The 15,595-nt window shown below is 41.5% G+C and overlaps 1 protein-coding gene across 1 annotated transcript; it reads left to right on the top strand.

Annotated features, from left to right (window-relative positions):
* Positions 1–206: 206 nt before the first annotated feature.
* Positions 207–15,344, top strand: mier2 (mesoderm induction early response 1, family member 2). Its single transcript, XM_072389620.1, has 13 exons — positions 207–344; positions 2,854–3,026; positions 5,228–5,341; positions 5,578–5,683; positions 6,571–6,650; positions 7,936–8,005; positions 8,648–8,793; positions 9,156–9,237; positions 9,784–9,878; positions 9,964–10,094; positions 11,327–11,469; positions 12,096–12,191; positions 13,242–15,344. Exons 2-13 carry the CDS (start codon positions 3,000–3,002, stop codon positions 13,658–13,660), a joined length of 1,509 nt encoding a protein of 502 aa, XP_072245721.1. The 5' UTR covers positions 207–344; positions 2,854–2,999; the 3' UTR covers positions 13,661–15,344.
* Positions 15,345–15,595: the final 251 nt, after the last annotated feature.

The raw sequence follows: 15,595 nt of genomic DNA, 5'->3' as shown, positions 1-15,595 counted from the left end.
CGTTTGTTCTTTAGTCGGTTGTTTTGAAATATTCAATGCTGTAAGATCAGAGTTTTTTTTTATTCATTTATTTTAAGTGATACCGAAAGTGATGGCGGTTGTGGCAGACTTTAAAAATAGTTTTACAAAAGTATGGGGAAAATGTAAAAAAAATCCAGTTAAGCGGTAAAGTTAAAACTGGAAGAAGAAAAAAGAATAACTATGGAAAAGTCAGTGTTTCTCTGGAGTGAGCCGTACTACGGCCGCCGTCGCTGAATCGTTGCGGCAATAAACGGAGCTGTACAGAAGAGTAGACCTACAACATCCGGGCAATAGTAAGCTTGCGCAGAAACGGAATGGCGGAGGTAAGTAGGCGAAAACGAGGACTGTAATGACCCAAATGTTAGAGAAACCGGGCCGAATTTCAAACTTGTGTCACTCCATGTGGCACACAACATTGCCGACGGTTTCTCCGGCTCGTGAGCGACGGGTGGAAGAGAGCTATGTGGCCATTTACAACCGGGAAGCGGGGTGGAGAAATGGAGAATCTCTCCGGCGTATCGTCTCGCACCGCGTTCTTGGCTTTAAAGAGCCATTCGCTCTGTCTTGATAGTACAGGCGTAGAAAACAATAGGGAGCCCGGCGGGGTCTAACGAGGTGGTGCTGAACTATTTCAGGTGCGTCCGTCCAACGAAGGGGGTTGAGTTTGAAAGTTGGGAGACTTGACATGACTCGGTGGCGGTAAACTCTGACGGTGTCTCTTGGAAATATTGAAAACTAGTTGTTTCCTTCTCGTGCCTCACGTCGCGAGCCGGGGAGAGGAGGAGACGTTCAGCACCAAGTCACAGGAAAGCGCCCCTGGTCAGACAGACAGCGCCCGATGGGTTGGGAGTGGGACTTTTGGTGTCTTTAGAAGTAAACTGTCTAATTTAGTGGCTGCTGGCACCATGTGTGAACGTGTATTGGTGCTGTTTAGAGCTCTGTTCAGTCTCTAGGTAGCTATCACCCTTAAGATGCGAGGGAAAGTTTCTTTTTTCCCTTCTTTATTAAAGTCTTTTGTGGCCTTCATTGTGGATCTAAAGCATGTCTCACTTTGCTTAATGCGTTTTATACTAAAGCTGACATTGGAAAGATGTTGTGGCAGGAAAAGACCAGGAACTGTCATGTTTTTTGTTTTTTTTTGCATGAATCTTCATTATTCACAGCACGGTCAATCATTTTTAAGAGGACCTGATGAACATGTGACTCTGTTTTACTGTGCAACAGTATCCTTGCTATCATTAGATTTTTTTTCCTTGTGTGTTGCACAATTAAGAATCTTATTCTGCTCTCAGAGACCATGTAAGGTTTATGTTTATGTTTCTGCATTTAGCATTTATCCAAAGCGACTTACAAATGAAGATATAAGAAGCTATATAAAAAGCTAACAATAAACTACATAGTAAGGTCTTTGATTGGTTATGCAAATATGGATGTGCTATTTAAAGTACTCTGTAAAATCCCAGTTCTGAGCAATACTGCTGACAAAGACCACAGTGGCTGAAATGACCCGGACGTGGATGCTTAAATGACCATGACCACAGGATGTAAATGCCAAAATGCGAATAGGACCGAAACCTGTTTAAGACTCAAAAACCCAGGGCACTAATGCTCCTTAAATGCACTGAATAGGAAGTATAAGAATCTTAAAAGTGAGGTTGTATTACAGATGCAATCGCCACAAGCACCACAGACAGTCTGTCATAGACTGTCACAGTGGTCTAAATGTATACTCCTCGATTCGCTTTTCACCACTACTTTGTTCCTCGTTTTCTTATTTTTTTTAATTGAAAACTGAGTGCATCTGAGTGCATAATGAATTTTGTCTGTCTCTCTTTTTTAATGGAAACCCCATTGTGATGAACAAATGTTCATCTGACTTTGCAAAGAATAGAAGGACGTAACTCGCCAGCTGTTTGTGGTCTGAGTCGGCAAAAAGTAAACTCACGCGACCGACTGACTGGTGTCTTCCCAGAAATCACATAATATCCCAGATATTCCCAAAGAATAAAGTTGTTCCTGAAGAGCTTCCTCCGTTTTCCTCTTGTGGATGTCCACCGCAGTTGTTGTTTGTTCCTTTTTTTTTTTGTTTCCAGCCAGCACCACTGTTATTTTTTTCTACTGTATTAAGACCGGAAGCAATGCCTCGTTGATTTCAATAGGAAGGTTCTTTTTACATTTCTTTTTTTGCTGCTTTTCAAAAGATTGGCTTATATTCGCAACACTAGTAAATGTAAACCCGATGGCAGGGGTGATGCTAAACTGGTCCAAGTAGCTAGTGCACTGCACCAAAGAAAAGGAGGAAGTATTGTTCCACTAATGTTTGTGTATGTGACAAGGATAATAGTTTACCGCAAATGATCCAGTTCTCGTATGAGCCGCATTATTCATATGTACAAGATCTGCCACTTCTGGAGGGATTGTTGCGTCAATTTGGCAACATTCTAGTTGTTTAAAACCAAAGTAGGCTACTTTGATTGCCCGGTGTCATTATTAGGAGAGAGGCAAATGCATGTTTTGTAAATATTGAGGGGGACATAATCAGTGTGCCTCCCCAAACTACGCCCCCACCCCACGATCCCCCTTAAAATGATAGCTGTGCCTTCAGTAACCCTAAAGTCCCTAAGCGGCAAGTCTCATAACTGAAAAGTTTAAAAGCAGTCAGCTGAGCTGTAATGGGATGAGCAGGGATCAGCCACAGTTCGATCACATGTTGTCTGCGTGTACATGTGTGCCTTAGATGTACTGTGTGCATGTAAGCTGCACGGTGCTGTTTTCACATGATTTTGAACGCCATATACAAATGATACTGTGTGTGTGTGTGTGTGTCTGTAGGTGGGTGAAAAGCATCGGGACATGAGTGCAGAAGTGGTGGCCTAGAGGAGAATGGGCAAAAGGCAGCGATGACAGCCCTCAGCAAGAAGAAGCAGCAGCAGTGGTAACAACTCTTAGAGGAGTTGGAGCAGAAGAGTCCACGCTCCATGAAGATGGCAGCAAAGCCCCACCCTGTACGGTCAACCTTTTGCGTTTTTCACTAAATACGTTATATAGTTATATCGTTTATAGGACCATAACCCATTCAGATATAAGGCTTAGTTTTAAAAAGCTGTCTAAAAACCTCAAATCAGTGTTTGAGAGCGGGATTTTAAAATGTGAGGGTTCTCACAGAAATGCTTTAGAACTTCCCAAGATACTGTAAACAGGAAATGGGAAAAGATTTGAGAGGTTAGGATTTTTCCTTTTCATCGTTATTAGTTCGATTGGGAAGTGATTGATTTGGACCTTACGTTTATCAGTTTGAGAAATGAAATTGATCGTGTATGTTGGCACAATGTTCACATGCCTTTTGGAAACATGAAAGCCTCCCAAATGTCGTTCCAGGTCTGAGGGAGTGAGGGGTATCTGTTTGTAACGCCTCCACAAAGCGGTGGTGTTTGTGTTCCGAGAAGAGTATAAAATCAGTGTAATAACCGAACCGTGTTCATACTGTACAAAAGGAAACTTACAGTTTGATTTTAGAAGAAAATGAAAGAATTTGATCATTGAATATTTTGTTATTCGAGATCAAACAGGTTTTCAGTCAATGTGATACACTTTTTTTGGTAAGCCAGTTTGAGGACTGAAATGATCCACGATCCTCGTGCAAAATAATGCAGGAAGCGTTTGGTCACAAACAAGTTATATACCCTTAACTCATAAAAAAACGATGTCGTCGTTCAAAATATTTAACGGAAAGAAGTCAGAAGGATAAACATGCTCTGCAGTCAGAGTTCTTCATAGTGAGTTTAAGGGTCGGTCTAATTTGGGTCGGTATTTGTTTTGAGACACTGTTTTTGAAAGAATTGCTCGTTTTTTCTTTTCAGTCATCTTGAGTTTTTGTGTTGTCCTTAACTGACAAAACCTAATCGGTCTAATAACAAGTTTTACTCCATTAAGAAATTAGATTTGTTCCTGTTCAAATAATTTTTTTTTTTCAAATTGATATTATTAAAAGATTGAAGTAGAATTATTAAACGGTTGCAGTAGAACTTAGCGTAAAAATGTATATTCAAAATAAACTATTGCCATGTACAATGGCACAAAAGGCAAGGACAGAATATGACATTCTTTCCCATTGATGGTGTTGTTTGACGATCCTTTAGAAGTTTCTTCGGTGTTTGGCAAAAATATGTGAGCCTTTCAGTATTTGGTGTAGCTGCAACTCAATTGGAAGTCTTAAGCCCTGCAAATCAGTTTGGAGGATATTTGCCTCTTTCACATGTACGGAGTAGCTTTAGCTCAGGGAAGTTGGTGGCTTTGCTCACATGAACTGCCCACTTCTTTTTCTTCTGCACCATTTCCCTTTTACGTTCGGGCCATTCCACAATTCTGTTGGTACACAGAAGAACTTCTGCGCTTCCCTTCTTTTTATTACCGCAGGAGTTCCCAGATGGCACAAACCGGGCCCAAACCATGATATTACCACCACCACGTTTCACAGATAGGATGAAGTCCTTGTGAAGTGCTTTTTCCTTTATGTAAACGTAACGCTCTTCATTGGAATAAATATAACAAACTCATAATCATTTGTTGACCCAAAAGAGGCTTTTAGTTGCACAGGAATTTCCTGGGGTTTTCCCCCTCATCTCACAGACATGCTTTGCATGCATTGCTCAAGGAGCAAATTTTGGGACTGAACCATGGGGAAGGGCAACAGGGGTCATGAACTGTGTCCATTTGTGAAATGCGTGACTCAGGATTGTTGGTTTGCAAACTCATTGTTGCTGGTTTTGTGAGCTTTCATTTGATGAGCATCCACTGCTCTATTTCTGTGCTCCTCAGAAGTCTCCATCGTTCGTTTCACGATACACTGACACACACCACACGTGTTGTGAAAATATGGCAGACATCCTGGGAGGTGGCCCGCTTCCACCGTGTCTTCCCAATCGCTGAAAAGTTGTAACTTCAAATTCTAGTGAATTGTTAATCTTGGAGGTTCGCTTGTTTTATCAGTCGCAGACATGTTGGGAGCATTTTTGCTGTTCGACGCTGACTTGTGAGTTGCAGAAAACAGTCAGGAGTGTACCTGTGATCATCAAACTGACAGCCGCTTAGAGCATGTTCTTCAAAAGAAGAAGTGGAAAATATTGAAACATTTGTGTGCTTTGTCTCCCTCTCACCCAATCATTTCCCTCCCCATGTTGTTGTTCCCTCAATGAATTGTTAATAGGCCAGTGAGCTTCCCTTGGAGGAGCTGCTGGCTTTGTACGGTTATACAGTATCCGATCCAGAGAAGGAGACCTGCCTCATGGCTGCCAGCATGCCAGACATGACGCTTGAAAAGGTATAATCGATGCATACGAACACATACCAGTGATCTCAATGTTCCGATTGGTGTCATTGTCTTTTTAATGGTCAGCCTTACCTTCTGAATGACTGCAGCTGAACGTGAAGAGTCTAGTTTAACTGTTACGCGTGGAAGGAATATGGATTTTCTTTCTTTTTTGGCATTTCTGAGAATGTTGGGCTTTGTTCTGCTGACTTATTTCTTCACTGATGTCTTGTTTTCATGACGCGCAGGGTCAAATAAACGAGGGTCTTTTTCACGGGGAGGAGGAGGAGGAAGAAGCATCGGCTTATGATCTCACTTCCTCAAACACCTCGGATCTGATTCGCCGCCTCCAGGGTAACGCACACCAGAGATGCACAGTAACACGTCCTCGTGGCATTTAAAGTTCTCACAGCAAAGAGAGACTGATAAATGAATGGTTGGTTTTGTAATTCTGTTAGAAACGAAACAGCCCCGGGACCTTTTTCTGACGAAACTGCTGTTAAGAAAGAAAGATCACTGAAGACTTTCTTTTTTCCCAGGATCTTTTTCTCATGGAGAAGTTTTAATACTGCGCTTTGATGAGGTTGCAGATTGTTACTCAGAACCAGGCAATATTTTTCAAATAACATGAGATGTCGGGTTCAATATCAGAAAATGACTTGCAAATCTTTATCTTTTTTTTTTTCTTTTTTTTTGCTTTCTGTATTATTTTGTTATGGGATGCTCCTGTGTGATGGCTTGTTCAGGCTTTATGTGTCACTCACTGTATGATAGAATTACGTCAAAGGCACTCAAACCCTCCTGAACTGAATTAGATTAAACCTTTTGGAGAAAGCTCTCCTCAGGGATGATTATGTTTGGGGGGAAAAAAGCAGGCAAAGTATTGTTGCTGAGTTCACAAAATATCATGAAAACCAGATTTATGGCCGGTGCGCTTCTTTGTCTCTCATCACTGGGCTGCACGTAGTTTTTCTGAGGGTGAAAAACAGGAAGGGCCTTCTTGTTCTTTGACTCTTTTCTTGGTTTGTTGCTTTGTCTTTAACTTTCCTTTACAGTGAATTACATAAAACCTATTTTACATTTACATACTATGTTCAGCCTGTGTAGAGGTTTTAGATATGTCAGGAGACCACCTGGCTTTAAGAAAGCATCGAGTCCTTTGACGAAACCTTGACAGCCGCTACCTGTACAGCTTTTGTAATAAATGCCCGGTGTTCCCTCTCTTGTTTTGCCTCCTTAAGGTGGAGATAAAGCCACATCAGTCAGCACATCAGATGAGGACTCTGATGATGCCTCTATTCCCTCCAATGAAGAGCACAAGGTAGGCCACTAAGCATGAGAATCTCGTGTAGTCTCAAACTGGATCTCAGGTTACAGAGGCTCTCTAGTTTCTTATGATATTTGTTTCTTTTAGGGAGAGAGAAGAGAAGCTTTTTGTCGTATATTTGCAGAATACATCTAGATTACGCGTTCTGCCTTATTTTTTTTATCAAGTCATTTCTCATCTGCATGATGGACAGCAGCGTTGCACAGATATCTGGAGAAATCTTTTATTTTTCACCTGTTGTTTGGTGGAGATGCTCGTTTTTTCTTTAAAATACCCTAAAGTGTTGTATTCCATCATAAAGTGTAGAAATGCAACATACTTGGCCGGGTTATAGTTTTCACCTCGTGTCATGCTCTCACTTCCGTGTCTCACGGTTTGGATTATACATTTACCTTGGCGGCCGTGATTAATTACACACAAAACACGCTGGACTGAATCCAAGCTAAATACATCGATCCTCTAACAAACCAAAGAACCTGTCATACAAGTAGAGTTTGATATAAAGCAATGTCCTCCGCTCTATCAGATCTCTTAGAGCTGACTTCCACTCGGTTTTATGTGGTCATTGATATTCCTGTCTTTTTGCATCCTTGCAAGGTCTCACAAACAGAATTCTCTGCCATGTACCTAAAGATCCAACATTGAGAGTCATTTTCTATCATTGATCAGAGACTTAGTCTAACTGGAAATCACAGCTTTATCCAATTTCATTTGGGATCGCTGGTGATCACTTCCATGCAGTGGTTTGTACTTTGAGACCTATAGTTCCAGTCTCTCTGATGTATTTGTTTCTGTTTATTCATGAGAGAAAATACTTGTGTATTGCAATTAACTTGAGGCGATATTATTTGGAATGATTTGCCTTTTGAGCAATATTAAATAAAGATGCGTTTACCTCTTTTGTAAATACTACACAAATACAATGCTACACTTCTTCTGGCATTAACCACTGTCAATACAGCACAGGTTTATCCAGTGTGAACGTACCTGCAGGGAACACTCTTCTGGACCTACTAAACCTAAATCATTCCCGGACATACCAGATCTGATCTTTTGACAAGGTCACTCTGGTTTTACTGGCTGGTCAGAGATGCTGTAACGCAAGAAAGTGAAAAATACATGGGGATAAAATCTTCAAACATTCTAAAAACCAAAGTGACGTATTACTTAAGCCTGAATTTGATTCTAGTCAGAGCCCTGAACTTTTAAAGAAGCTACCAGATTTGAAGTTTTGTTTGGCATGCAAGTATCACAACTATTCCTTTGATTTCTTCCTCAGGAGATCATGGTTGGCTCCATGTATCAAGCAAGAATCCCTCCAATAAGCCCATATAACTACCAGGAGAGAGGTAAGAAACTCATGTTATTGGCGTGGTGTACAAAATAAGTATAACATAGTTATATATATATAATGTATATCATGATATATATGTTGCATAATTATTTTTTTTATGATATTCATATTGCATCATATTTTCAGCCATTTAAAACCCTTGTGTGGTGGATTTGAAAAGAACAAACTCTTACCGAAGACGCAGCTCTTTAGGCAACCATTTTATTCTGTTTTCTATTTATGAATTCCATTTGAACTTTTGAAGTCGAATTTCCCAGTTCCCAGTTGTAAAAAAATCATTTCCAATCTGGAAATTTAGAGGAACCTCACCAGCCCAAACCTGAAACTCCAACATGTCTACCCCACACATAAAAAGTGGTGATAGCTGGAGTAAAAAAAGGTTTAAAGTGTTATTTATTCACTCAAATCAGTCGCACGTGTGGTACTGTCCCGCCTCGACCAGTGAGACATGTTGTTGTAGTGTTTGCAGGGGCAAATTTGCAACTGGAACACCTCCAACTTGACTGTCACGTCATTCACAGCTACGAGTTCAGACTTTTAAAGCCAAACGAACACAACATCTTTCTCATCCTTCTCGTCCACTGCTTCTGCCCTTCCCATTACTTCACACCCTCTTTTACGACTCCTCTCCCTCCAGCCTACAGCAGTGAAGACCAGTTGCTGTGGAAACCAGGGGTTCTGCCAGTGCAGGAAGTCGAGGGGTTCTTGCGAAATGCACAGAGGCCTCGTGGCCAGGAGGGGGCAGTATGGGCACAAGGGGCTACTGTCCAAGACAGTGAACAGGTACACAGATTATCTTAGAAAATACAGTCACAAAGTGAGTGAGTTCAAACTTAGCTATAGTGTACCCATGTACTAAATGCCCTGAGAGAATAGGTGAATATGTAGCCCTAAAACCAAATGAGGAGGAGTTTGTTGACGCGTTAATTTGAATATTTCCCAATTTTATTGTTGTCCTGACATCTTGCTTGTTCAGCTTTTTAACCACATTCCTTTTGTCTGAACATGCCTGAGAACACCTCTTCCAGTAGTTTAATCTAACGATTTATTATTTATATATTCTCAGTTATCAAGTTAGATCATAAATGTGTTTTTTTTATTATTATTATTTAGCTTTCCCTCCTCCTTTCTCTCTTGAATTTCAGGCACTGTATGAACTGGTAAAATGCAACTTCAACACAGACGAGGCACTGAGGCGATTGCGTTTCAATGTGAAAGTGTTCAGTGGTAAGACCCTTCCTGATGTCCTATTTTTGCCATTGCGTGCATATTCGAAACCTTTCAAACTCGTACTTCGGATAACCCTGATAAGATGGAACATTTGACGAGTCAGAAACACTTGGCAGTTTGTGGAGTTTCTCCGCTTGCTGTCACTTTGTAAGGTGAACTGCCGAATTACAGAAGTGAGTATGGGGGAGGGGGGGTGAACTTTCCCACTCGGTTAAAGATAAAAACTTCCTGAAAATGATTTCCTGCAGAGGACACTGCTGCATTCAACAGTTTTATTTACTGAGCTCAGCTCTGAAGAGGATGAACTGCTCCCAGATCTTTTACCCAGCAGCGAAGCTCTCGTTTAAAACCAACTCTGTTCCCGTGGTTAGGAGAATGCCAGAAATGACAACAAAATAGATACAAAACTGAGGAGAGAACGTCATCTAATCTATCAGATTTACACTTCTTTTTTTTTAATGTGGGAAGTGTTTATTTGTTTATTTTATATGTTCTGAATTTAAATTGACAGGTAACTCTTTAATCCTGTCCTCCTGTCTTTAGATGAGTTGTGTTCTTGGAGTGAGGAGGAGTGTAGGAACTTTGAGCATGGCTATCGAGTTTACGGGAAAAACTTCCACCTCATTCAGGCTAATAAGGTGAGCGCTCAAGGACCAAAGGCTTGAACATTTTGCATTCAGTCTGCATGCAAAGTACTAAGTTGCATCCTTTTCTCCTCCTCAGGTACGAACACGCTCCGTGGGAGAGTGTGTGGAGTATTACTACATGTGGAAGAAGTCTGCACGGCACATGTACTTTACCCAGCAGGCCACCAGGCTGAGCAGAAAGAAGTACAGTCTTCAGTCGGGGAGCGTGTGAGTACTGCTGGGACACCGGCATGCTGAGCCAAAACATACATGGTTGGCTGTGTTAAATGCCCTTCAGAGGCTAATTGTGTTGCCATATAAGGAATATTTCTGACTTTTTCTGCTTCATCTTTTTTTGGAGATGGAAATGCAACAAAATCTCACAAAGTACCAGTGTTACCCACTGTCCAACACCAAAAACCTCTCAGCTCTTCTGAAAGTGGGATTTGTAGTTAAACTGTCAGCAATAAATCAATAAATCTCACCATACAACCACAGTTTGAACGACCAAATTATTGATTTTATGTTCACTGTATACCATTCGTAGAAACTAATTCATATGGAATAAATGATAAAGTCATTTATCATTTATAAATGACTTTATCATTTACGGTTATTTACGGATAAATAACCGTAAATGTAACGTGTCAATTAAGCTGATTTGGGACCGTGAGAAGGATTGAATCGGTAGTCTCAAAGCCAGAGCAAAGAATCTCCTCTGAAGCCTTCTATGCAGTCAATAGATAGTCTGAGACGGCGGTAGATGCAGTCACCGAGTCAAATCATCGTCTGGCATGGGCACAGATAATGCTCTGGGCAGTTTTAATCGCCTTCTGCAGAGCCTTTCTGCCTTGAGTCAGTCTGTGATGTTTTTCAAATAGGATGCTTTCTGTTTCTTCTCTGTGCTAATTTACAGAAACCTGACAGCATTTTCAGTTTCCCTCTGTAGTGCAGTCATTTCTGCGCTTTCTGTCGCCATGTTTCAGTCACAATTTAGATTAGGAACATGGAATTTTGGAACTTGGGAAGGGAAGTGAAGATATGTTGGGTTTTGAACACTCATACTTTTATTATTCAGCTTATATTCAGTTTGCTACCGTTTAGCTTTATTTATGTACGAGTACTCTGAATGTCTCAGTAAATTCATCCATTCTGGGAGCCTGAGTAATACCAAACCTTTTTAGTCTGTTAACGTATCTAAATTTGATCTGTAAGCGACTGATTTAGGGAATTGTGTTCTTAGAGTAATTCCTCCAAAAAAGGATTCGTCTTAATATGTGTGTGGTAAGAGTTACTCTGCTTGTGACCTTTTTAAAGCGCTGATTCACCCAAATGATAGAATACAGTAACGCAGTGTAAGTGCTTTTGCTGATAAAAATGAATATGATAGAGGAGTGTGCAGCGTAGCAAAAATAGCTTGAAGGTTCTCATGCTCACAGTGGTTGGGTTGTGTGTTTCAGAGAGGACGGAGACCAGGACGGGGAGGGCGGGGATCTCGAGGGAAGCAACAGTTCTTCAGAGTTGTTGTCGCACAGCTCCATGGGCGCTGGGCAGCTCGAGTCCCCAATACCTCCTCACTCAAACCTGGACCTAAACAAACAAGGTAAACGTTTGGGATACCAGATGTGATGGGCTCTGTTCAGCTCTAAAACTGAGCTTTGTTCCCCCGTAGAATTCCTGTCTTACAGCTGATCAACAGAACACCAAGGTTACAGACGCAATGCCCTAAACTCTTATGTTGACATGTTCCAACCAATGAAAGAATGTATGGGGAAATTTATTTCAAATTACGTAACGTTAGTTGATTTACTCCAGTTTAATTAGATTTTTATTGGGCACAATTAGCTCTACTGTTTTGCGCCTGAGGCATTGAGTTCCATTTCCGTTCCTTTTGGAAGCTACGCGTTTTTACCCATCTGTCTGTGTGTAAGCCTGCGCTTACGCATCACGTCACACGTATTATTTACATCACATACTTCCTTTCTCAGTTGTGTTATACCTGCAGGTTATCAGACTTAGCTGAATTTGTTATTTTGATCGCATTTTATTTCTCATTTTTAACATGGCATTTTCATTGTGTTTTGCTATAAAACATTTTTTGTCTCCCCACCTTTGCTTTCTCCCACTGTTTTGTCCCATGTGTTTTGTGTTGTTGTTTTTTGCGTGCATGTCCGCATGTCTATCTGTGTGTGTATGTGTGTGCGCGCACGTTGACACGATGCTCCAGAGGAGGAGGGCCGCCCCAGGCGCAGACGAACTCCCCGCTTTCTCTTAAAGCCATGACCTCGGTCTGCACAGGCCTCAGAAAGCAGGCGGGGCCTGCAGGTAAAGGAAATGGGATGAAACTATGTGGTCATCGGAATAAATCCTAGTGGCGTACCTGTTGAAGGCAATCGCGGTCTGATCAGACCTGGGAGAACAGGGCTAAAACAAACAGCCTCTTTTAACCTTCAGGGATGTTCAAAACAACTAAGACGACTAAGTTAAATTCAGAAATATCGACAGAAATGCTGTGAGATCAGACAGTCGGTGTATGCCTATGAGTTGATTTGTTGTTGTGGCCGTTTTACATTTTGATAGTTTGCACAGATTTGAATCATTATAAATAACCAAAAATACAAAACAATGCACATTGCTCTTGTTATGAAATATTGGGCTGATACTCACGTGAAAGATAATAATTTAGCTAATGGCCGACAGTTGATACTGATTGTTTTTTTTTTTTTCATTTATTCTCCCTTGCCTGTAAACAGTTTTAAAGTATTTCCGCCCTTTAAGCACATCTCTGAATGATGTAAATTCATCCAACAGCGTTTAACACAATCGCTCGCATTAAAGATCCCGTTGTGTAAAGAAAATGGATAAATGAATAAACTGATTTCAAGAGATTTTAAAGCTTTTATGAACATAGTGACTTTTCAATGCTTTTCAAAAATTTTAATGTAAAACAAATCAGTTTCAAGGCAAAGTCGATCTGACACAACCAGGACACACCAACCCATTAATAATGGCAACTCACACAGGTGGATGTCATCTCTAGCTGAGTATTGGCTGCTACCAGTGTTAGCCTGATATATCTAGACGTTCCTAACTCTAATAATTAGCTGGTGTTGGCAAGAGAGAACAACAAGAGTTCTAATATCTCACTGTTTCTAATTTAAGAGGCACTTAAATACATCTTTGGTTAATAATGCCGTAGTGTGCAGTTATTCATGGAAAATTTGCTTTAAATGGTTTATATTCCTCAGTTTAGCTTTAATTTGATGGAAAGGATTTGATACTTGGCGGGGATGTCTACAGAAATAAGAGCTTTAATGGAAGTTTGAATACAGCTGTGACAGAATGTAAACCGTGAGCCTCTCTCTGTCTGCCCAGATGGTGAGCTGGTGATGAGTCTGTCAGAGCTCTGTGGTGACGAATGTTCTCAGCAGCTGTTTGAATGTCCCTTCTCTTTCCCGTCCATGGACGACTTGCGGGATCCAGGCTCAGACAGTTGTTGTCCTTCGGCTCCGGTCCAGCTGCAGTCCCAGCCCTCTGCTCAGAGCTCTCAGTGGGTATGCGGGAACTCGCCATCCCCTCACGACGACCACAGCCTCCGAAACTCCTGCTTCTACCACCTGCACATGCGTGGCGGACCTTTTGTTTCTGATGGCTCTGACTGCGGTGCTGCAGGCGGCGGGGCCGACGCCCCCCGCAGGCTTCAGGTGGAGTTGAGCCTCCCGTCCTCCTCACCTTCCTCACCTGCCGTTCTTTCATCCCACTTCCAGGCGTTTGGCAACCTGCTGCACCCGTAGCTCGTCCCGCATCGGCGTCCTCTGACACAGTGAGAGTACATGGACATTTTTTTAACTGGTCAGTTTGGGGTTTTTTTGTAACTTGCGGTGCGTAGAGATCGTTGTTTGGTCTTCACACAAGTCAAAAAAAATCAAGGACGAAACATGCATTTACCTAACTTTTTTAAGACGGGATGGACCTAATGTGGTGAGGGTTGTCTAGCCATCAAACTCTTGACACTCTGACCCTCTGTCCATTGTGGGGGACAATGGTTTTGATCACTACGTGGCATTTATAATCTGTATAACTTATCAGTTGATTACCACAGCCTGCGCCAGCCTGAACGGTTCTGATGAATGTCTACAGTGAACACAAACTGATGAACAGCTGCTGTCCAGTGTCTCTAAAACAGATCATTGACTCTTAACCGTGAGTTATCATGAGGGAAAGGTTTGACGGGTACTCAGTTCTTTTTCCAAATTTCTTTCCAGAAGAGCCAAACACGTGATTTTTTTTACAAATCTTTTCTTTTCTCCGTGTCATTCAGCACGTCCACTGCTGCTCTTATTTCAGACGTGTCATTGGGCAGTACGCACAAGATGTTTAAATGTCACATTTTAAGCTTCAAATCTTCTCCCTTAGGTCTGTAACTGCTTCTCCTTTTTCGGTCCCGTGTGTTTGGTCCTTCCTCCACTCTCGCCATCTACAAATTTCTGTCGGATTTGCTTTCCCGATGAGTCAATTTTAATGTAAAAAAACCTGAAACGAATCACATTTTGTGAAGTTTATTCGTATACGGAGCCACATAAGAGCAACTAATAGCGCAGTAGTTTTGCAGGAATGAATTCGTCCTTGTACTTGTACTAAGGTGCAGTGCTTTGTTGATAATTTCTAATACGTTGAATTATTATCTTTATTATCAACTAGAGAAGCAAGATAAAAGTGATGCAATCTTAAGTACATTCAGCGACTATCTTGGCAAACTCTGTCCAAACTGTTTCTCAGGCTCTGTAAATTTGATGACCTTCAACATTATTATCAGTTCATCATTCGGCATATCCAGGCAGGAGTGCATATATCACTTTTACAGCTTGTTGGTCCCAGGGTGGCGATGATGGGCTTTGATTTCGGAAAGCTATTCTTAAAATGGAAGTTAAGGCTCGCGCTCCTTGGCCTTGAAACGTCCAGCGTGGTCCCATCTTTAAGTGATGGAATGAGCCGTCCCTTTACTTCCAGCCGCAGCTGTAGATCCCAAAAGTAATTCCAAGTCTGATGTTACACTTCCGGAGCACAGTTTGCTCATATCACTTTGCGTTTCAGATGTAATACTATTCTGTGCTTTATTAAGATAACTCCGGTTGACTTCTCGTTCCGAGCCCCATGAACTGCATCAGAAAGAACCTCGTTCCGAACCAATCGCAGAGGAGCCGCACTCAGGTAGCGTTTAATGAGTAAAGATTGAAGTGACCGTAGTGATATTTTTTGCGATGGAGCTGGTCAGGTGGTGGTCGTCCGTAAATATTATTTGCTTATTTAAACAAGAGTAATGTGTTGAATAACTGTTATCATGCCTCTTGCTGGAGCTTTTTCCTACCTTTTTGTAGTTGTTTTGCAGAGTCGTGTATCGATTTATGCATCTGCTCATATTTACATGTCAATTCATTTTAGGAAATCTCTAAAGAGCTAAATAAAAAGTCCCACCGAGGGAAATGGTTTTAGATTTCACTTTCAGTCATCCGGATGCCCCTGGTTACTTCTCATTTCTCTCTTAAACTGTTCCAGCTCTTCCTGCGTGATGCTTTTTTTCTTTTCTCAGAAATAAGTCGGTTTCACAGCAGACTTTGCATTGTCTCTGTTTACATGCAGGCGACTCCAGGCAGGCCTGTCGAGGCAGGAAAAAGGAGTAAAAGTCACTGCCTTTTGTTTATTCTTTATTGTGGCTTATATTTTCTTGC

This window comes from Leuresthes tenuis, unplaced genomic scaffold (assembly GCF_036924035.1).
Source record: "Leuresthes tenuis unplaced genomic scaffold, fLeuTen1.0.hap1 SCAF_7, whole genome shotgun sequence".
Taxonomy (NCBI): Eukaryota; Metazoa; Chordata; class Actinopteri; order Atheriniformes; family Atherinopsidae; genus Leuresthes; species Leuresthes tenuis.
Note: the sequence above shows the minus strand (reverse complement) of the source record. Positions and strands in the feature narration are given on the sequence as shown.

Excerpts from the sequence above, each read along its gene's own strand:
- mier2 (XM_072389620.1), top strand. The coding sequence starts at position 3,000 with ATGAAGATGGCAGCAAAGCCCCACCCT. Across the intron at positions 9,238-9,783 it reads CAATGTGAAAGTGTTCAGTG|ATGAGTTGTGTTCTTGGAGT; the intron begins GTAAGACCCTTC and ends TCCTGTCTTTAG. Across the intron at positions 10,095-11,326 it reads AGTCTTCAGTCGGGGAGCGT|AGAGGACGGAGACCAGGACG; the intron begins GTGAGTACTGCT and ends TGTGTGTTTCAG.